At 39.4% G+C, this 23,108-nt stretch overlaps 1 protein-coding gene across 1 annotated transcript in view; it reads right to left on the bottom strand.

Moving 5' to 3' along the window:
- The window catches only part of SPTA1 (spectrin alpha, erythrocytic 1), a 91,763-nt gene extending 86,082 nt beyond the window's left edge, over positions 1–5,681 (bottom strand). The window contains exons 1-5 of the mRNA XM_081121688.1: positions 5,578–5,681; positions 4,189–4,428; positions 2,978–3,103; positions 1,251–1,391; positions 286–432 (exon numbers count right to left, since the gene is read on the bottom strand). Of these exons, the coding sequence (XP_080977814.1) occupies positions 286–432; positions 1,251–1,391; positions 2,978–3,103; positions 4,189–4,425 (651 nt within the window). The 5' untranslated portion in view covers positions 4,426–4,428; positions 5,578–5,681. The remainder of the gene's footprint in view (positions 1–285; positions 433–1,250; positions 1,392–2,977; positions 3,104–4,188; positions 4,429–5,577) is intronic.
- Positions 5,682–23,108: the final 17,427 nt, after the last annotated feature.

Below are 23,108 nucleotides of genomic sequence, written 5' to 3'. Positions count from 1 at the left end.
CTGCATAAACATGAGTAATTAGTGTACTGCACAGTGCAGATGTTACCTCATTGTACATTTAATTTCTATATGTGCACTCACTCACTCACACCTCCATTTCCATGGACTAGCAAAGGAGGATCCAGAGAGGAGAAGAAACAGATATGGGCATGTTACTCCAGGGACATGCATCTCTATTTCCTAACAATGTCCTATATACCCCATGCCCTGCCTATTAATGGCTGGAAGACCTTCCTAAAGGCCAGGGCCCTATTTCTGGGTGGACCCTTTTGCTTTCTGCCTCACCTCAGCACACGCATTAGCATATTGGTTCACTCCATCCACTCTTCCCTTTCGAGCTGCCAGGTCCACTTGGAACTCCTCAAACTTCTTATGCAGAACCTCTGTGCGTTCCCAGTCCTCGCCCAGTTCTACTGATGTCACTATCGCCTCCTGTAGACACAGAAAAGTCTTTTGAATCACCAGCAAAATTTAGGAATTCCTTTAGATAAAATGCCTCAAATCCCTGCCTGCCTTCCTTGGATAATTCAGAAGGAGATATAGGTGGAACCTGGGAGAACCATTTCTAGAAAGAGCCAGAAGCAGAAGTATATTTCCCAAGGTGGCACCTTGGCGCAGGGGACAGTGCTCTTTGGGGTAATACTTTAGAGCAATCGGGGGTATTGCTGCCCAGAGCCTGTGGAAGCACCCTTTATGCTTTGAAATGTAAAATGTCAATTTGGAACATAAAAATAAATTAATCCCATTTATATTCAACTCAACATACTGAATATGTACAAAGTCATTGTGCTAAGAAGTTGCTTGTATAAATCTTCAGTCCTAACTATAGATTAATCTTTAAGTATTTAGAAAAAAAGAAACCTTTATAGTTATAGGCACTGAGAGACATGGGACTAGGGAAACGGTCAGCAATACTGTCAGCCTGGACCTAACGTACGAGTGAAAATCTAGAAGGAGTGAAATATCATCGAAGGTAGAAGAGGGACAATCCTAGATTATCTCCCAGTGCACAGTTTTTGTGCAAATCTCATCTTCTTCATATTCAGAGTCATAATTTAGACTTACCCTCTCCCTTACAATGTTAACAATCTCCAGAACATGGTTAAATCTTTGCTAAAATTTCTCCTTTCAAGGAACAAAGTCCTGGAACAGATACCCTGCCTTTTTGAGTAATAGCCTATATTGAATTGCTTTGGGTGTTTGGGATAGAGGGGTGGTAAGTCCTAAATGCGTGCTGTTTAGTCTTATACCTTGTCTCTAATCCACTCCAAGATGTCTTCACACTCCTGTAAGTACTGCTGGAACTTCAGGGCCCGCAGGAGGAAGGTGCCCTTCTCCTGAGTCAGCTCTATCAGCAGGTCCCACAGGCGGCGCAGTTCCTCCAGATGGGCCTTTGGGGAAGAGAGGCACAGAGGCGTGGAGTAGGTGCAGATTCAGGGACTTGGGCAGAGAGGGAGTGAGGTAAAAATGTCCCCTCCTATTCACTTGTGCATTAATTGTCCAACAAATATTTTAAAAATAGGATATGTGTGGGAATAGCTATTAAACTAAGTCATATATTATCTTCCATAAGACAAAAATTTTTAGAAATGCTTTGGAGTTTTAGACAATAAAGTGGTTACAAACACTAAGACAGGATAGAGAAAGATTTATGGAAGAGTGCTCACTTGAACTGGACCAAGAAACAGAATTTTGACAGAGAGATAATAGGCAGAAGGTGTTCTAAGCAGTGGCAAAGTCACAGAAGAAACTTAACATGAACTGTTCGCCAGAAAAGATCAGAACTACAATTATGCTGGCTTACAAAAAATAAAATCACTGGCACCAAGGCCATGAGAATTTTGAGAATAGTTGAGGGCTTGGATGCCAAATTAGCTTGAAGATTATGTAATTAATATCTTGTAAAATTGAGGTTATCATTTATGTCATGTCTTCAAGAATCTTGTATCTTACAACTACTCTACTGTTCGAGGTAGTATGTAAACCACATTTCTCTCTAAATCCAGCATAAATGTGAAGCTGTTTTAAACATTGCTCAGATATTTTAATTAATGTAGGAACTTGGTGGCACACAAAACTGTGAATAGTACAAAAATAATTTTTATTTTATATCAGTAAATAACCTCTGAAAATTTGTTACAGATTCTTCTTTCTAATAAGGTTATACTCTGGTTAAATTCTGTATTCCCAGACTAAATTTTGTTGATAGTTAATGTGGTAGAATTTGCTAGATATGGGAAGATGAGCTCCAATTTTTAAATATGTGATAGAAATGTTTTAACACTTAAAAAAATACATAAACAGTACAAAATCCATTTGTGCACAAAAGATCCTGAATCAACTACATCAAGGAAAACATGTTGGAACAGTAGGTGGATGAAATTAGGAAAGAGCTGATACATTAACAGTGGGTTCCAAGGTGGCGGCGATCTTCAGTGTGCAGTGTTCGAGGAGAATTTTCTAAGGAAAAGGGTTTGTAGAAGTTTTTCAAAAGGGGGTTTGGAGGTCTACGGTACTGATCGTGGCATGTAGGCTGTGAGGAGGAGGAGGTATCATAGACAAAGGGAGAAGATTTCAGGAAAGATTCAAATGGACAGCATCCCTTGTTTGAAAAGTTTAAGTGTCAAGGACTCTGAGGTCTGAAGAAATAATTGGGATATTTGGGAAAGCCCGTTCATCTGGGAAATGTGGAGCCAGATTAAAGTGGGCTTGATCTCAAGAGAATTATTCTGAAGTGGCATAAGGAAGAATGTGACGCCATCAGCGACAGCTTTTATATCATAGCTCTTCTCCCCACTCCAAGGAACACAGGACATCCTATAATTTTTATTACCGTAGCCCCAGTAGAAGATAAGAGACAGAAGCCCTAATTCCAAGCCAGCTACAGCAAAGATTATATTTCATATAATCAATTAAAGCCGTGATAAAATAGTCAACAATTAGAAACTTATCTTTGAGAGCCTTGCCATATATTTACCTTGGTGTCCTCATGGGCAAAATGCCCCTCAGCAAATCGGACTTTCCTGATTTCTTCCAGCTCAGGAATGACCCTGGATTTTGCTTGCACCTCTGCCTCGAAGGATTCATGCTTCTGATATTTCCCCTGAAGTTTAGAAATCAAAGTTCATAGTTACTGAAGCCTCGTCTCCCTGGACCATAAAGGGGTCCTTTTGTTCCTCTTCTTACTTTGAGTGAGAACTACTTGCTTGTTGCCCAACCTGGGTTAGGTGGTAGCCTATGACCACAGCTGGAGCCGTCACATCCTAAAAGAAATGGCCCCTCCAGGCAGAGCCACTGCACACGGGTTTCTAAGGCTCAAAGCCAGTGACCCCAGAGAAAGACTTTTACTTGTCCCCACTGCCTTTGGGAAATTTCCAGCGAATATCTTACTATTTTAAAGTCTCAATTGTCTTCTGGGGAAATGAAAGAATGTAACACAGTTTTTCCCCTTCAGAAAAAAGAAATCCCTTTTCAGAAAAGAAAAACCAAGTGCAGTAGAGACAATGAGGAAGATGATTGTTACGATAATGCCTTTTTCTTAAATTAAGTTTTCACATGCCAGATTATGGTATTGTTGCCATATGTAAATTAATTCATTTAATTTATAAGTTAAGTGATTTATGATAATGATCGGCCCTTTTAGGCATGTAACTCTTTCTTCTGATCATGACTATGCCACATGCTATAATACAAGTAAGGGAGGGAACTTCTCTAAACTTCTCCTGGGACGTCTCATGCGTGCAAGCGGCATGACTAGCCATTTGCAGAAAACCCAGGAAAACTCTGGTTAACTCATGTCTTTCTGAGGAGACTGGAAATGAGCTGTTTCAGAAGAGTTGATGTCTCTTCACCTCAATTCCATCCTTAATGTTGCAACATATTAAAATCACATGAATAAGTTCCTTAAACTCTCAGTTACTGTTTTGCCCATAGTTTAACATCAGATTAATATTCATTAGAGTCATGGAATGTCATCTAGACGGGCACTTCTTTGTAAATAAGACACCGAGGCTTAAGAAGTTGAAGGTAAGGGCTACTTACAGGCAAAATTACTGTCCCTAACAGATAGTCTAATCTTTCTATTACATGCTCCTCCTACAGTTAACCAAACATAAACTTATTACAAGAATATTTCCTTTTCTAGAGATCTTGTGGTCTGTTCTGGGGAAGGTAGTGGAACTGAGCGACCTGTATGTTAGTTGGATCTTCATAGCTCTTATCTCTTGCAATCTTGAGTTTCTCTAAGATCCACTTCTCCAGGTCATCTGCATCCCGTCTGAAAACCTGGTAATGATAGGACTCTTCAAGCTTCTGGCTCCTCTCCGCAACCAGCTCCTTGAACCTCTCGTACCGCGTCAACACCTCCTGACGCCTCTGCTGGATCTCTTCTGCTGTTTCTAGCACCTTTGGCCCGCCGCTTTCCATGGCCTGCAAGTTAAAAAAGCTCTATCTGTTGCTGGTTCTCAGGTTTCTAGTATGCTGTCACTTTTATGTGTCCCAAGGCTTTTACTCATGTTGGACTTACATTCTGGTATCTTTAAGCCTGTAAAAAGCCTGCTGTTAGAAGGGCTGCAATACATTTATATAATTTTAACCACATTTAGCTAAAACCAGGTGAATAACCCTTGGTCAGCAAGAACACTTTACTGACTTTTCACATAAACTTGTGCCAACATTTATTGAGTTCTAGAAATAGAATTAAGTTGGGCTAATAATACAAATTATGTTTAAATTAGCAAAATCACAGTTTCAGATGGATAAAAATGTAATTTTATTGCTTTCAAAGGCCAATAAAGTTGACAAGTACTAATCATTCTGAACTCAGTTTAATGAGTGATTAAAAAATGGCTTGTAACTAACTTTATTAAAGATATACACAAAAGTTTTAAAATGTTTTCTTCTTTAAAAAAGGTAGCTCGTATGTTCTTTACTCTTTTTATTTGCTTAATTCATAAGCACTACAAATCACAAGTTTAGCCCTTCTTCCAAGTATTAGTATCTTCATAATTAGCTTTTGAAATCTAAAACATTGTACTCTCAAGCAACATAAAATATTTCCTTCTTATAGTGAAATTTGCTAATTTAAGCAATATAACTAATTTGTGGCAATATCCTGTAAAATCTCCATAGAGTCCATCTTCATTCATCTAGATAAGGGCACCATTTCCCCCGACTTATCTCAGCCAGAATATTCAATATCAAGTTCAAAATTCAGCCTCTTTCTTTCTTAATTTAATTACTGCCCTGTGGATGGCCTTTACTAGTTTGGCTAGAGAATTAAATCATTTTATGGAAACTCAAATCAGTATTGTGTATTATTTTGTTCCAAGTTACTTAGTTGTTACCTATGTAAACAGGTCAGGCTGGATTTTAGTGCTGTATAGCCAGCCACAAGTTTAAGGTAATTGTTTAAAGTGAGACATTCACAAAAAAGAGAATTAGAATTTAACTTCTCTACTTCATAAGAGTCAAGAACAATTCTTAATTCTCCTGTCAAAGATAGTACAGAAGTTTCAAAGGAGATGGCTTTTGTAATTGTACTGGGACCAATTGCACCATAAAAGATTCTGTACTCACGGTTTCCTTTGGGAAGTGTTCTAGTTTCCTAAAGGTCTAGAACCTGGGAAGATAAAATGTATCCAAAAGAGAGAGGGAAGGAGGGAGAGAGAGAAAGACGAACAATTCACAGGGAATTGTCTAGTCTAATTCAGATAGTGACTAGAGAAACGTTACATATGTGGCAGAGAAAAAAAAAAGCCTCTTACTTGGGCTCAGAATCCCGCCAGCTACAACCTACTTTATCTTCAGCAGACAGATTCAGCTTGAAGCAGCTGTAAACTTTGACAGATGCTGAGTGACTCAGCAGTTTGGGGGGGAAGGGGACAGTAGGACCTCATAAAAAGCAAAAGCAAGGTTTTTAGATGAAAAATTAGGAAAAAAGTTATAGATGTAAGATCAAGAGGCTGTGTTAAGATCGTGTTTTGTTTCTTTAATTAGTTTCAGAACTTTATGTCTGAGAATCATAAATTAGGAAGTAATTTCATGTTGTTCATGCTTCAGACTCTGTGCAGAATTACAAGAACTCAGGGCACGTGTAGGTTCTTGTTCCAGCCTGGCCCTAGGAAACACAGCTCAGTAATGTCATCCAGACCCCATTGCCGATTTTTAACAGCCTGGAATTCAACAAGATACCAAATTCTTTCTGTAGAACCATTGCCTAAATAGAGAGGAAAATTTATTACTGGCCTCACAGACTAGGTTTTAGAGATCTGATTTAGCTCCAAAGGAAGTAGGACATGTATGTTTATTTGTACTTCATGAAGCAAAATTTAAGGTACCTCACTTGACAAACTAATGAAGTCACAAAGCATTTGAAAATGGGACTGAGATCTAAAATGTGAGATGAAAGTCATCCTATTTTATATATATTTTTAGTTTAAATGCATTGTATTTTATTATTTTTAATGGAGAGGAAAGGAATTGGGCATTCTTTTTCAAAGGCATAGTTCTTTTAGGCAACTTTACAAACATAAAACAAACCAAAGGGAAATAGGTGTTGACAGTGGAAACAGGGCTCTTTCACAGTCACAGGAAAGCTTTCTGGGAGACCCAGGCATGAGAGGATGTGATGGTTTATTGCAAAAGCTGGAGCAAACACCAAGGACTGTCCTGCTCTGGTGTCTCATTTTCATCCATCCAGCCATGGAACATGCTCAGCCTTGTTTTTATCAAGCCCAGAAATAAGGCTAATGTCCAGAGGTTCTGTGCCATTTGTTCAGCCCACGCGTGTCCCCATTCTGCAAGCTTAGCCTGTGCTCCCAGCTGTGCTCCGCAGGTGCTGTGCCCAGGTCCATGCCTGGAGTCCATGTGGCTGCTGGCTGCTATGGAGAGACAACCTGAGGGCCAACAGGGGGAGCACATGTTGGGGGTGGATAGACAGAGGGAGAGTTTCATTAAACTTGGGTTATGTTATCTCAGGCTTGGGAAGGACCAGTTGTTTTTTCAAACTAACTCATCAACTTCCCAATCTTTTGTGGGCTTTGCTGGTTCCTCCCCTTAACCAATCCATTCCCCAGATCTTCCAAGGTTCTGTGTCCTTTATCCAACCCAATCCTTTTCCCAGCCTAGACAGACCGGCCTTTATGGTCAGCATCTTGGCTTCTACTGTGCAGGCGTTATAGTAGAAGCACCTCCCCCAATGCCATCTTGGCTTCTAGTGGGCATGCTCCTGGCAGAAGAATTTCTCCTGCTACTTTTATTCCTTCCCCCCATAGTCTAAGCCAATGGACCGGTTATACCCTGGGAAGATTGAAAAGAGGTCCTTCCCCCTACACAGGGTACTGGGGGGGGGGGTATTCATCCCTTTGTCAGGCAATGCTGTGATCCCCTGGGGTACCTATGAAAGCTGCAACTTCCTAGCAAAGTAGGCTTATACTATCTAGTTGCTTATGCTTAATAATGTCTCTTTGCTCCCTTTCTTTATTAATATCTAGCTACCTATGTTAACAGTGGCATTATCCATGTCAAAAGTCATTACAGTATAAACCCAATTTGAATAATCTAACTTTCATGATCTACTAGATTGAATCAAGTTTCTACATTTCCGATTTTCCCTGTTCCTGGATAATGTCACACAAAGAAACAGAGAGAGCTTTAAATTCTCTTCTTAAAAGTCTAGCACTACTTTACTTTTCCATATACTTTTGTTATATTCAAATCAAATTTGAGTACTAAAGGCAGGGGCATAAATCTTAAAAAACGTATTATATCACAGGCACCAAGAAAACTCTAACTGGAGCTGGAGTGGAGAGGTAACATTTAAAAATTTTTTTTTTATTTTTAATTTTTTAAAATTTTTGTTTAAAATATTACAGATGTCCCTTTTTCTCCCTAATGAAACATTCCACTCTGTCCCACCGGCCTCCCCAGTCCCTCTGCCCACCATTGTATGTGTCCTTGGGTGGTGCATATATGCATATAAATTATTTGGTTATTCTCTCCCCCTCTATCCACCCCCCCTACTCCATTTCTCTGAGATTTGTCAGTCTGATCCATTCATCCATGTCATTGAATCTATTCTGTTCATAAAGTTATTAAGTTTGTTAGATTCCACATATAAGTGAGATCATGTGATGTTTGTCTTTCTCTGCCTGGCTTATTTCACTTAGCATAATACTCTCCAGGTTCATCCATACTGTCCCAAACGGTATGAGATCCTTCTTCTTTACAGCTGCATAGTATTTCATGGTGTGAATGTCCCACAGCTTTTTTATCCACTCATCTACCTATAGGCACTTGGGCTGTTTCCAGATCTTAGCTATTGTAAATAATGCTGCTATGAACATAGGGGTGGATATATTCTTTCTGATTGGTGTTTTGTGATTCTTAGGGTATATTCCTAGAAGTGGGATCAATAGGTCAAAAGGCAGCTCAATTTTTAATATTTTGAGGAACCTCCATACTGTTTTCCATAGTGTCTGCACCAGTCTGCATTCCCACCAGCAATGTACTAGGGTTACCCTTTCTCCACACCCTCACCAGCACATGTCGTTTGTTGATTTGTTGATGGTAGCCATTCTCACAGGTGTGAAGTGATACCTCATTGTGCTTTTAATTTGCATCTCTCCGATGATTAGTGACGTTGAGCATTTTCTCATATGTCTCTTGACCATCTCTATGTCCTCTTTGGAGAAGTGTCTATTTAAGTCCTTTGCCCATTTCTTAATTGGGTTGTTTGTCTCCCTCTTGCTGAGTAATATGAGTTCTCTGTACACTTCAGAAATTAACCCCTTATCAGATACATCCTTGGTAAATATGTTTTCCCAGACCATGGGGTTCCTTTGTATTTTGAGGCTTTTTTTTTTTTTTTTTCTGTGCAGAAGCTTTTTAGTTTGATGTAGTCCCATACGTTTATTTTTTCTTTTGTTTCTCTTGCCCTAGGAGATGTATAAGTGAAAATTCCTCTACGAGGGACATCTGTGACTTTACTGCCTATGTTTTCTTCCAGGATTTTTATAGTTTCATTACTTACATTTAAGTATTTTATCCATTTTGAGTTTATTTTTGTGTATGGTGAAAGTTGATGGTCTAGTTTCATTTTTTTCACAGGTACCTGTCCAATTTTCCCAGCACCACTGTTTATTGTATGCTCTTGCCTCCTTTGTCAAATATTAACTGACCATAATGGTGTGGGTCTCTTTCTGGGGTCTCTGTTCTGTTCCATTGATCTATATGTCTGTTGTTGTACCAAGATCAGGCTGTTTTGATTACAATGGCTTTGTAGTACAGTTTGATATCTGGTAAAGTGATCCCTCCACTCTGTTTTTTTCTCAAGATGGCTGGAGCTATTTGAGGTCTTTTTTGGTTCCATATAAATTTTTGAAATGTTTGTTCTAGATCTTTGAGATATGCTGTTGGTATTTTAATAGGAATTGCATTTAATCTATAAATTGCTTTGGGCAGTATGGACATTTTAATGACATTAATTCTCCCAATCCATGAACATGGTATATTCTTCCACTTGTTTAAATCTTCCTCTATTTCTTTTTTTCAGTGTCTCATAGTTTTCCGAGTACAGGTCTTTTACATCCTTGCTTAAGTTTATTCCTAGGTATTTTATTTTAGTTGCAATGGTATATGGAATGGTTTTTTTAGTTTCTCTTTCTGAGAGTTCATTGTTGGTATGTAAGAATGCCATTGATTTCCAGATGCTGGTTTTGTATCCAGATACCTTGCCAAATTCATTTATCAAATCTAGTAATACTTTGATGGAGTCTTTAGTGTTTTCTATGTACAATATCATGTCATTTGCAAATAATGACAATTTTACTTCCTCCTCTCCAATTTGGATACCTTTTATGTTTTCTTCCTGTCTGATGGCTGGGGTTAGGACTTCCAGTTCTATGTTGAATAAGAGTGGTGAAAGTGGACATCCCTGTCTTGTTCCTGTTTTTAAGGGAAACGGTTTTAGTTTTTGCCCATTGAGTATGATGCTGGCTGTAGGTTTGTCGTATATGACCTTTATTATGTCGAGGTATGATCCTTCTATTCCCACTTTGCCAAGAGTTTTTATCAAAAATGGGTGCTGGATTTTGTCGAATGCTTTTTCTGCATCTATTGATATGATCATATTATTTTTATCCTTCATTTTATTTATGTGATGTATCACATTTATTGATTTGCCAATGTTATACCAGCCTTGCATCCCCAGAATAAATCCCGCTGGGTCATGGTGTATGATCTTTTTAATGTATTGCTGGATCCCGTTTGTTAGTACTTTTGTTGAGGATTTTAGCATCTGTATTCATCAGGGATATTGGCTTGTAATTTTCTTTCTTTGTATTGTCTTTATCTGGTTTTGGGATTAGGGTGAAAAGAGTTTGGGAGTTTTCCCTTCGCTTGAATTTTCTGGAATAGTTTGAGTAGAATAGGTGTTAATTCATCTTTGAATATTTGGTAAAACTCGCCTGTAAATCCATCTGGTCCAGGACTTTTGTTTGCTGGGAGTTTTTTATTTTTATTTTTTATTACTGCTTCAATTTCATTAGTTGTTATTGGCCTATTCAGGTTTTCTGCCTCTTCTTGATTCAGCTTTGCAGGATTGTATGCTTCTAGGAATTTTTCCATTTCACCCATGTTGTCCAGTTTGTTGGCATATAGTTGCTCACAGTGTTTTCTTACGATCTTTGTATTTCTGTTGGGTCAATTGTTATATCGCCCTTTTCATTTCTGATTTTATTTATTTGAGTCCTTTGTCTTTGTTCCTTGGTGAGTCTGGCTAAAGGTGCATCAATCTTATTTATCTTTTCAAAGAACTAGCTCTTGGTTTCATTGAATTTTTTTGTATTTTTTTTAGTCTCTATGTCATTAATTTCTGCTCTGATCTTTATTACTTTCCTTCCTCTACTTCCTCAGGGTTTTTCTTGCTGTTCTCATTCTAGTTCCTTTAGTTGTTGTGTTAGATAGTTCATTAGAGCTTTTTCTTGTTTCTTGAGATAGGCCTGTAATGCTATGAATTTTCCTCTCAGGACTGCTTTCACTGTGTCCCATAGATTTGGGGTTGTTTTCTGTTCATTTTGGTTTTTTTCCATGAAGTGTTTGATTTCTTTCTTGATCTCCTTGGTAACCCATTCATTGTTTAATAACATGCTATTTAGCCTCCATGTGTTTGAATATTTTTGAGTTTTTTTTATAGTGGTTGATTTCTAGTTTCATGGCATTGTGATCCAAGAAGATGCTTGATATGATTTCAATCTTCTCGAATTTGTAGAGATTTGCCCTGTGCCCTAACATGTGATCTATTTTTGAGAATGTGCACTTGAGAAGAATGTGTATTATGCTGCTTTGGGATGAAATGTTCTGTAAATATCAATTAAATCCATTAGGTCTAGTGAGTCATTTAAGGTCTGTGTTTCCCTGTTTATTTTTTGTCTTGATGATTGGTCCAATGATGACAATGGGGTATTAAAGTCCCCCACTATGACTGTGTTGCTGTCAATCTCCCCCTTAAAGTCCCCAAGAAATTTTTTATATATTTAGGTGCTCCTGTATTGGGTGCATAAATGTTTATAAGGGTTATTTCCTCCTGTTGGATTGATCCAGTTAGTATTATGTAGTGACCATCTTTATCTCTTGTTATGGTCTTTATTTTGAAATCTATTTTGTCAGAAATAAGAATTGCTACTCCAGCTTTCCTTTCCTTTCCATTTTCATGGAATATTTTATCCCATCCCTTCACTTTTAGCCTATGTAAATATTTTGCTTTCGGTTGGGTCTCTTGTAGACAGCATATATTGGGTCCTGTTTTCTTATCCATTCAGCACTCTATGTCCTTTGATTGGACCATTTATTCCATTTACATTTAAGGTTACTATTGACATATACTTTAATGCCCCCCCCCATTATGTTGATGTACTTTTTTCTCACTATTCTTTCTTTTTCTTAGAGCAGTCCTTTTATCATTTCTTGCAATGCTGGTTTGGTGGTACTGAACTCCTTTAGCTTTTTTTTGTCTGGGAAGCTCTTTATTTCACCTTCAACTTTGAATGATAGCCTTGCTGGATAAACCAATCTTGGTTGCATGTTCTTGCTTTTCATTACTTTGAGAACTTCATGCCACTCCCTTCTGGCCTGAAGAGTTTCTGTTGAGAGATCCAATGTCAGCCTTACGGGGTTCCCTTGGAGGTCACTGCTTGTCTCTCTCTTGCAGCCCTTAATATTCTTTGTCCTTGACATTTGTCATTTAAATTATGATGTGTCTTGGAGTGGGTCTCTTTGGGTCCCTCTTGTTTGGAACCCTCTGTGCTTCCTGAACTTGTGTGGCTTTCTCCCTCGCCAGCCTAGGGAAGTTTTCTATCATTATTTCCTCCACCAAGTTCTCTATCCCTTGCTCTCTTTCCTCCCCCTCTGGTTTTCCTATAATGTGAATGTTGTTTTGCTTTATGTTGTCCCAAAGCTCCCTTAGACTGTCCTCGTGCTTTTTAAGTATTTTTTCTTTTTGTTGCTCTGATTGAGTGATTTTTTTTCTACCGTGTCTTCTAAGTCACTTATTCTATCCTCTGCTTCATTGAGCCTACTTTTAGTTCCTTCCAGTGTATTATAGATATCAGATACAGGATTCTTTATTTCTGTCTGAGTTTTGTTTATGTTATGTATCTCTTTTTTCATGTTTTCCCTAAAGTCCTCCATCTTATCCTCTAATGCCTTGTTTTTCTCATTAAGTTCCTGTTTCTGATAGCTTGCTTAACTCCATCTCATCAGAGACTTTTTCTGGCAATGTTTCCTTTTCTTTAATTTGGGGGATGTTTCTTTGTCTCCCCATTTTGGTAGGTCTTAGTGTTTGTATCTATATATTAGATATATTTGCTGTCTCCCAGTGGGATGGGATTTTGTGTTGTGGGTCTAGTGGAGCCCTGAGGTCTGTTTTCCTTATACTTCTGAGCTCTTTGCTCTAGCGTGTCCCTTTTGTGGGTGTCCCTTTTGTGGTTTCTTTATATTCTCCTGTTATGTTTGGGTCTAGATTGTCTTTGGCCAGTCTTTGGGAGGACTCTCCTCTCAGGTTGGCAAACTGTGTGTCTCAGTCACAACCTCATCATGTAAGCTGTTGTATGAGTGCTGCAAGGCAGGACAATACACAACTAAACTTCCAGGAAACAAAGGGTGTCTTACAAAATACCTTGACAGTCACAGTGAAAACAACCCAAATGAAATAGAACTGGGCGAGTAAAGGGAGAACACACACACCAAAAAAAAAGCTTAAAAAAAAAAGAGAGAAAGAAAAGTAATGCTTACAGAGAGAGATGTGTATGTTGTTAATAGTGGTGAAAATTTAGAAAATAATAATAAACTAAAATGTAAAAAATAGAGAAGCTACTGGTAGATAATAGAGGCAGAGAAAAGATTCTGAGAGAAGGGCCTGCAAAAAATTAAGGAAGAGAATAAGAATAGGATAATAGTTGAAAATGAGAAAATAAAAATACAATAAAGAGAATAAGAGAAAATAACAATTGAACAAAAAGACAGGAAGACAGAAGGGAGGAAAACAAAAGAATGACAGAAAAGAAGAAGAAGAAAAAAAGTTATACCAATGGATTGAGAGGAGAGAGATAGAGTCCAGGAAGGGAGAGAGTCGAATAAGAGACTTGGGGGCAATTATAGAGAAAAGCAGTAAACTTGGTTATAATGATAAAGTCCCAATCATTAAGCAGGAATACCAAGAAAGTCTTGATAGTAGAAGCAAGGATAAAACACAACAAAGCAAAGAAACAAAACAAAACAGAGAAACAAAACTAGAAACAAGATAAGCAAAACAAAATTCTTTTATTAAAAAAAAGAAAAAAATTTAGTTAAAAAATGTTTAAAAAATTATTATAAAATTTAAAAAGAAGAAAAAACAAATATATTTTTCTCCTTTTCTCTTCTTTCTAACAGAAAAAGAGAAAAAACAAACAAACAAACAAATACACAAACAAAAGAAACCAAAACCCAAACCAAAACAAAACAAAAGAGAAAAAAGAAGACAATCCTGTGAGTTTCATCTGGACAGCTTATGTGGTCTGTGGTTCACAGTTTTGTAGGCTGATGTCTGTTCTCTTGAGAGGTGCTTGTGTATCAGCCAATGTGAGGGGCCGTCTAGGTTTGGCTCTGGTGTCCTTAGGTAGATGGCTGATCTGAGTCTCTCCGTGAACCATCTCCTCTTGTCAGCTATTTTGCAACCTGGTAGTTGCCTGGTCTTACTCCAGAGTCTTCTGTAGAGTGTTTAGGGAGCAGGACAGCTGGTGTAGCCCAGAGCATCACTCCCCTTACTTAGATGTTTCACTGTCAGGCACTCACTGTGAGGGAGTTAGTCTCTGCTCCACCGCCAGCTCCTCAGTTCCTACCCTGTCTTCTGATTCTAGTTCCCCAGGCTCTGTCCTGCTGCAGCTTCAGATTGATTTCAGCCTGTTGCCTTTTCTTTATGGGCTGTTTCAGCTCAGTGGGTTCGATTAAAGAGACTTCCAGTGAGCCCTTTGCCTGCCCAGCCCCCAGCAGGGGTTTTCACATTTCCTCCAGTTCCCCAACAACAGTCCCTGAGAGTCTTGTTCTTGTAATGTCCTCCAGTGAGCTGCTCTCCCTTCCCCCTCAGGACTGTGCCCTGTGGGTGTCTGGGGCTTCAGTGAGCTGGGCCCGCCCCTTCCTGTTGGGGGTGGTGCTCCCCGCTGCTGGAGAGGCCGACGGGCTCCACCCCTCCCTGCTCAGCTCTGGTTGGCTGGTCGCACCAGGCCCGCCCCTCAGACCATCCACTGTGCAGACCCCAGTCCCAGCCTCCGCTGGTCTGTCCCCCAGTGCATGCTGGGAAGGTGGGAGCCAGTTCAGTGAGCAGACTCACAAACGCACAAAGCAACACACAGGCAGAGAGTCCGCCCTGCGAGGTCCTGCCCCCCTCCCCAGCACCAAGGCACCCAGCCGGAGGGGACCCAATGTCAGCTCCCCGCAGCTCCCCACACCGCTGGTCTCAGCAAAGCTGGGGCGGCTCCACGCGCCACCACGGTGCCCCTCGGGGCTCGTCACAGATCCCAGCCTCCCGGCACCGGGAGCTCAGGGCGGAGGGCTCCTCCCCTCCCCGGAGCCTCGCAGATCAAACGTTTTCTGGCACTCAACACACTTCCTTACAGGGGGGCAGAGGGTCCCTGTGTGCTCCCGCTCAGTGCAGTCCTCTGGTCCCTCACTACTTGGGTGCCACACACCCTGGGACAGCCTTCCCTATGGTCAGCACCCTGAGCATTAGATGCCAGTTGTCTGCCACTAGCAGCTTTGTTTCCTAGGAAGGCGCCGGCCGCCATTAGAGGCTTTGTTTCCCAGGAAGGCACCGGCCGCCATTAGAGGCTTTGTTTCCCAGGAAGGCGCCGTCCCCTCCTGGTGGGCACCCCGCTACCCTGGGCCCCTCTGCCCTGTGCGCGGGGTGCTCCTTCCCCTCTTGTTGGGGAAGGGGTGCCCCCGGGTGTGGGGTCCACACTCCTGAGGAGAGGGAGCTTTGCAGCCTCCAAGCCTCCGGGCTCGGAGCCCAGCACAGGCTTCAAGGGGGATCCCCCTTCCTACGCCCCCCTTACCGGACTCTATGGTGTTTCTTCAGTGCTCCCCACTCGCACTCCGTCCACTCAGGTATGTTCCTCTGGTTTTTCCAAGCTGGTTACATAGGGTTTTAGGAGGAAATCGAGTCCGTGGCTGGGAGCGGGGGCGCCCTGCTTCCCACCACAGAGCCGCCATCTTCCCTCCTCCCAAGGTAGCATTTTTAATCTTTACTCAAGAGATAAGATGAACCACCTTCGATTGGAATATATCATATCTTAATTTACATATCAACATGATTAATGTACATTATTTTCTAATCTTTAGAAGATTTTGCAAAACAAGTATTACAAAGCCCAATTTTATGTGAGAGTCAGAGGCAGTCTCTGAGAGGCAAGCTCATCCCACGGTTATTTGGTTTGTGTGTTTTTAACCAAGACGAATCCATGTGAGTATGACCGCCATGCCACTGTGCTCTGCACCTGTTTCAGTTTATCTTCTAGTCCGTTAACATTTTTGAGAGTCCTATTCCAGGACCTTCTCACCGAGAATGCCAACCATGTGATACCTGTGACCAAAGAATAATGGGGCACGCCCAGCAGGACAGGCCACCGGGAAGTAAAATGCACGTGGGTGAGAGTGATAGTCCTTAAAGTGGGTGGCAACTTGGATGTGTACAGGAGACAGTCAGTAAGGAGGTTTTATACTGATGAAGAAAAGTATGTGCTTTGAATTTTCAGTCATTGCATCCAAAAAAATTCATGGTCAAAGTTTCTGACAGCACTCTGGCTGTTATTTTGGCAACAGCTGACTTTATTTAGACTTTAAATTTAGTCCCACCCTACCTTCTAAAAGACTGGCAAAATTTTTTCAGGCTCCAAACACTGTTTACTGTTATTACTATGAGTATCAGGCTGCAACCTTGGGATATATGGGAGGGCATGATGTGAAAATCTTCAACCCTGGTGGCTTAACACTTGGACCTCTGACCTTTTGCCACTTTTATAGTTTTCCAAGAATGTCTATTGGCTGCGATGACATAGAGACCCTGATTAGAGGAGCTCAGGTAAAGAATGCATGACAGATACTGTGGAAGTTTAGATTCATGTACCATCTTTAAAACTGCGTGCTGTTGCACTGTGAATAAATGACTGCTGAGAGGTTGCAGAGGGAGCTTGAGTTCCTCATAGACAGCTCCATTAAAGAGAAGTCTTAATTTACTTTTACAAAAGTGGGAGAAATTTGGAGGGCTGTTTTATTTGGTCATGGTTATCAGCTCTGGGCAGATATGTTCTTCACACGCCCATCTAATCTGCCCAGCCCAGCTTGCCTGAGCCTCTGCTCAGTTATCAGACCTTTCTTTCCTGGGCTCAGAAATATGAAGAGATGCTTTCTATATAAAATTTCTGAAGTCTTCTCAACTTGCATCATTAAAATTCATATGTTTACTGTAGATTTTTTGGAGGCCAACTTTTTCATCTTATTTACCAACAGGAAAATATGTTAATTTTAATGTAAGGTTAGGGTTTAGGTATATTTTTAGCCAATCTACATATCTTGGTCACCTGATTTTTTACTACTTCTACTACTACTACTACTACTTCTAATTTATTATTAGAAGGGTAATGTAGAAGAGGGTATAGGAGGGATAAATGGTGATGGGAGGAGACTTGACTTGGGCTGGTGAACACACAATAGAGTGTATAGGTGATGTATTGTAGAACTGTGCACCTGACCTGTGTAATTTTGTTAACCAGTGTCACCCCAATAATTTCAATACAAAATAAAAAAAGTAAAAAGTGAATTGTAAATTAAGATTAAATTGCACATACAGCTACATCACACGAGTTTAAGTGGTTGTGTTTTAGAGTAAATTAAATTCAGTAAAAATTTGACTTTTCCTTTTAACTCCATTGTTAGTAATGAGGTTGGCCAAAGAAAACTGGTGCTTATGCTTTAGTTTTTAAGTCACTCCCTTTAAAATGGTGTTATTCTTATCTACGGTGGGGATCATTTTGTCACAATTCACTTGGTTTATCTAATAATTCATCTTCAAAATAGAAATGTCTACCTACTAAATTTGTTTCTAATTAACTATTATAATAAATATATCAGTGAATGTTTTTGTGCATAATTTTTTATATTTAAAATACTTTCCTTAGGCTATATGGTAAAAGGCAGACTCTAGTCTCATAGCTCTCAATAAAAATTGCTAAGTTGACATTCAAAAGAATTTGTACCAATTTATATGTCCAAGTAGCAAAATTATTTGCTTATCTAACAGAATCGTTTATTACATAAGGATAATAATCACTACAAAGTATTTGTAAGTTAGATAGAATCACTTTATTATTTGCAAAACAACTCACATACTATGTTTTATTTAATCTACCTCATTTCAAGGCTGTCAAGCTGCTTGAAAAGAAAGTTTCTATTTAATATTTGAATGTACATAGAGTTCTGACTGTATTTTTTATTGAATTAATTGGGGTGACATTGGTTCACAAAACCATACAGGTTTCAAGTGTACAACTCCACAAAACAGCGTCTGTACACTGCATCAGGCACCCATAGGCTCAAGCAATGTACTGTTCCCACTACCCTTTCCCCACATCCACCTACCCCTGTACTCCTTTCCCTCTGGCTCAGACCACAGTGTTATCTCTCTATGTGTTCTCTCTCAATCTCTCTCTTTCTCTCTCTCCCTCTCCCTCTCTCTGCGTGTATGTGTGTTTGCTTAATCCCTTCACTTTCTTTCATCCAGCCCTCAAACCCCGCTCTTCTCTGACAGCAGTCAGTATATTCTATGTATCCATTATCCATGCCTCAGTTTCTATTTTGTCAGTTTATTTTGTTCATTCTACTCCACATATAAGTGAGATCATATGGTATTTGTCTTTCTCTGACTGGCTTATTTCACTTAGTATAATAATCTTCAGGACGGTTCATGTTATTGCAAAAGGTAAGATTTTCTTTTTTTATAGGAGTAGTGTCCCATTGTGTAAATGTCCCACAGCATTTCTATCCACTCATCTACTGATGGGCACTTAGGCTGTCTCCAGACCTTGGCTCTTGTAAACAGCACTAAAATGAATATAGAGTGCATATATTCTTTCTGATGGGTGTTTTGGGATTCTTCTGATATATTCTCAGAAGTAGGATTGCTGGGACAAAAAGTGGTGCTATTTTTAATTTTTAAAGGAAACTCCATACTGTTTTTGTTTTGAATTTGCTATTATAAGAAATGTATCAGTGAATATCTTTGTACATAATATTTAATATTTAAAATATTTTATAACATAAAGATAATAATTACTACAAAGTTTTGTAAATTAGATAGAATCAGTTTACTGTGTTTCCACAGTGGCTGCACCATTTTGCATTCCCTACGGCAGTGGGGGAGGGTTTCCTTTTCTTCACATTCTTGCCAGCATGTGTTGTTTGTTGATTTGTTGATTTGTTGATGGTAGCCATTCTGACAGGCATGAGGGATATCCCTTTGTGACTTTAATTTGCATCTCTCTGATGATTAATGATGTTGAACATTTTTTCATATATCTACTGACTTTGGAGAAGCGTCTATTCAGGTCCTTTGCCCATTTTTAATTGGGTTATTTGTCTTCCTGGTGTTGAGTTGTACAAGTTCTTTATATATTTTGGAAATTAACCCCTTATCTCATTGGAAAATATGTTCTCCCATTCAGTGGATTGTCTTTCCATTTTGTTGATAGTTTCTTTTGCTGTGCAAAGTTTTTAGTTTGATGTAGCCCAATTTTTTTTCCCCATTGTTTACCTTGCCTGAGGAGTTATATTGGCAAAAATATTGCTATGATAGATGTCTGAGATTTTACTCCCTATTTTTTCTTCTAGAATTTTTATGGTTTTGTGACTTACATGTAAGTCTTTAATCCATTTTGAGCTTACTCTTGTATATGGTATAAGTTGGTGTCTAGTTTCATTTTTTGTGCATGTATTTGTCTAATTTCCCTAATACCATTTATTGAAGAGTCTATCTTTACCCCATTGTATGTTCTTGCCTCCTTTGTCAAATATTACTTGACCATAAAGACGTGGGTCTATTTCTGTGCTTTCTATTCTATTCCATTGATCTATATGTCTTCTTGTGCCAATACCATGCTGTTTTGATTATTATGACCTTGAAATATAGTTTGATATTTGGTATTGTGATAACTCCAACTTTGTTTTTCTTAAACAAGATTGCTGACACTATTCAGGGTCCTTTGTGGTTTCATATAAATTTTTGGAGTATTTGTTCTAGATCAGTGAAATATGCCATTGGTATTTTAATAAAAATTAACCTGTATCTGTAGATGGTTTTGGGTATTATGGACTTTTTAATGATGTTAATTTTTTCTATCTATCAACACTACATGCTTCCATTTATTTGTATCTTCCTCCATTTCTTTCTTGAATGTCTTATCATTTTTCTAGTACAGGCATTTTACCTCCTTGGTTAAATTATTCCTAGTTACCTTATTTTTGTTGCTATTGCAATAGTAAATAGGACTGTGTCTTAATTTCTCTTTCTGATAATTTATTATTGGTGTACAAAAATGTCACTGGTTTCTGAATATTAATTTTGTATTCTGCTACTTTACCGAATTCATTTATCAGATGTAGTAGTTTATGGTAGAGTCTTTAGGATTTTCTATATACAATATCATTACATCTGTGAAAAATGACATTTTTGCTTCCTCCTTCCCAATTTGGATGTTTTTTATTTCTTCTTCTTGTCTGATTGCTGTCTGATTTCTTCTTCTTGTCATAGGACTTCCAATACTATGTTGAATAAGAGTGGTGAAAGTAGACATCCCTGTCTTGCTCCTGATGTTAAAGGTAGTGCCTTTAGTTTTTGCCCATTGGGTATGACATTGGTTTTGGGTTCATCATATATAACCTTTATTACACTGAGGTATGATCCTCTATTCCCACTTTTCTGAGAGTTTTTATCATAAACAGGTGCTGGATTATATCAAATGCTTATTTTGCCTCTATTTATCTGATCATGTGATTTTTATCTTTCTTATTGTTTATATGATGTATCACTTTTATTGATTTGCAAATATTTTATCAACATTGCATCCCTGGAATAAATTTCACTTGATCATAGTGTATGATATTTTAATGTATTGCTGGATCTGGTCTGTTAATATGTTGTTGAGGATTTTTGAATCTCTGTTTATCAGAGTTAATATTTATCATTTTCTTTCTTTGTAGTGTCTTTATCTGGTTTTGGAATTAGGATAATGCTGGCCTCATAAATAGAGCTTTGAAGTCCTCCATCCTACTGAACTTCTTGCAATACTTTGAGAAGGATAGGTATTCATTTTTCTTTGAATGTTTGGTAAAATTCATCTGTGAAATCTGTGAAGCCATCTGGTTCAGGACTTTTGCTTGCTGGGAGTTTTTTATTTTATTTTTATTACTGTTTCAGTTTCATTAATTGTTATTGCTCTATTCAGGTTTTCTGATTCAGTTTTGGAAAATTGTATGTTTGGAGGGATGTATATATTTCACCCACGTTGTCCAATTTGTTGGCACATAGTTTGTTCATAGCATTTTCTTACAAACCTTTGTATTTCTGTGGTGTCAATTGTTGCTTCTCTTTCACACTGCAGTTTCAGGTTAGTTGTAGCCAGCCATCTCCTCTGCAGGAGCAAGCTCAGGAGGGTGGAGCCATCATGGCTTCAGAGGATAGATCAAGAGTCTCCAGTTGGGAGTTGTGCCAGTCAAGCCCACAGGAAAGAGCCAAGCACTTTGTCCTGGTCCCAGACAATAGCCTCTAAGAGAGAGGCACTGTGATTTTCCCAGCTCTGAGCAGCACAGCTTTTTGCTCCTGTAACTAATATCAGCAGTGCAGAGCTACCAGGACTTGGGAGGGCAGATCAAAACAGCTCCCTTTGGAGATGAGGCAGGGAAGCCTGCTGGGGGGGCACATTTTCCTTTTCCAGATATGGCGAGCTGAGCTCACAGGGGAGTTAGAAGTAGCTTTCCCGCAAAGTAGTCATACAACTCAGCACCCACTCATCTGATTTTCAGACAAAAGTCTCCCTGGGAAATGCACTCCGGAAGTCCCAGCTCTGTGTGGTACTCTGATCCTCATGAGTGACTGAACTCAGCAGGGTGGAGCCACAGGGTGGTGGGGCAGTCCAAAGTATTCAGTGGGTGGGAGAGGGAATGATGGCTGTGCACTCAAGGTGGGGAAGCATGGTCTTTCCAAGGCTACATAGTTCAATCACTGTCTGAATCTCCATCAAGAGCTTCTCTAGAAAAAGAGCACCCCAAAGTCCCTGCTGGATGCAGCCATAAGACCCCTCTGCAGCACTCAAACATGGCAGAGTGGTGTCTCCAGTAGTTGGCGAACTGGGCAGTACACTCTCAGGCTAGTGCTGTAACAATAAGAGTGCTCAACTCTGGGAAGGTGGCATCTGAGTCTCTAGCAGACTCCCTTCTCTCCCAGATGGAAAGAATCCCTATGATATTCACAACCAGATGCTATGTGCTCCTCTCTCCGTCTCTGTTGCTCTGGGTTGGGGATCCCTGCATGTGGTTGGGACCCCACACTCCTCAGGGGAGAGAGTTTTGTAGCCAAGATATCCCTCCAGCTTCTCAGCTTCTGCACATGGGTGCAGTGGCAAGACTTTTCTGCATCTCTGCCCTTTTGGTAAAAGAGAATTCTCTGTGTGGCTTCTGTAAATGCTCGGTTATAATATTTCTGTTCAGCTAGCCTTCAGTTGGTTATATTGGTTGATTTAGCTGTAAATCTGGTTTGGGGCTGGCAGCAGGTGAGTGCAGCTTCCATCTATTCTACTGCTACCTTGGAATCCTTAACTGTATTTAATTCCATCAGCCAGAAAGTGGAACAGTTGAAAATATGGATCAGGAAAATCAGACAACGGTGACTGAGTTTTTCCCCCCTAGCTCCCTAACAGCTTTTCATTCTTCATTTTTGCTTTTTATTTATGTGTTTTATTATTTTAAAACATTTTTTTGCTTTCTAGCTAAATACATATCTCACAGTCTCATGTACAACTTCATCAGCATGTTCTCCTTTCTGCAGATTTGGTACACCACAGTGACCACACCAAAGATGCTCTCCAATCTGATCAGTGAACAGACGACCATTTCTTTCACTGGCTGCATCCTGCAGATGTAGCTTTTTCCACTTACTTGGAGTCACAGGAGACCCAGTCCTCAAAGTGATGGCCATTGATAGGTAGGTTGCCATTTTCTTTTTCATGGCCACATAGTATTCTATTGTGTAAATGTATCAGAGCTTTTTTATCCACTCATCTACTGTTGGGCACTTGGGCTGTTTTCAGATCTTGGCTATTGTAAATAATGCTGCAATGAACATAGGGGTGCATATAAAGTGACACAATTTAAACATCTATCATGCACAAACTTTTTGTGTGGAGTATTTGCATCTTCAGCTTTACTAAATACTGCCACATTGCTTTCTAAAGTCTGTATTTTATCTGCAGTTTATTAATTTCTATTGTTGCACATCCTTTATAATATTTTGTGTGGTTATATTTACT

The sequence above is a fragment of the Miniopterus schreibersii genome, assembly GCF_964146895.1.
Source record: "Miniopterus schreibersii genome assembly, chromosome: 19".
Lineage (NCBI taxonomy): Eukaryota > Metazoa > Chordata > Mammalia > Chiroptera > Miniopteridae > Miniopterus > Miniopterus schreibersii.
The sequence above is the reverse complement of the archived record's forward strand: the minus strand, read 5'-3'. Positions and strand labels throughout refer to the sequence as shown.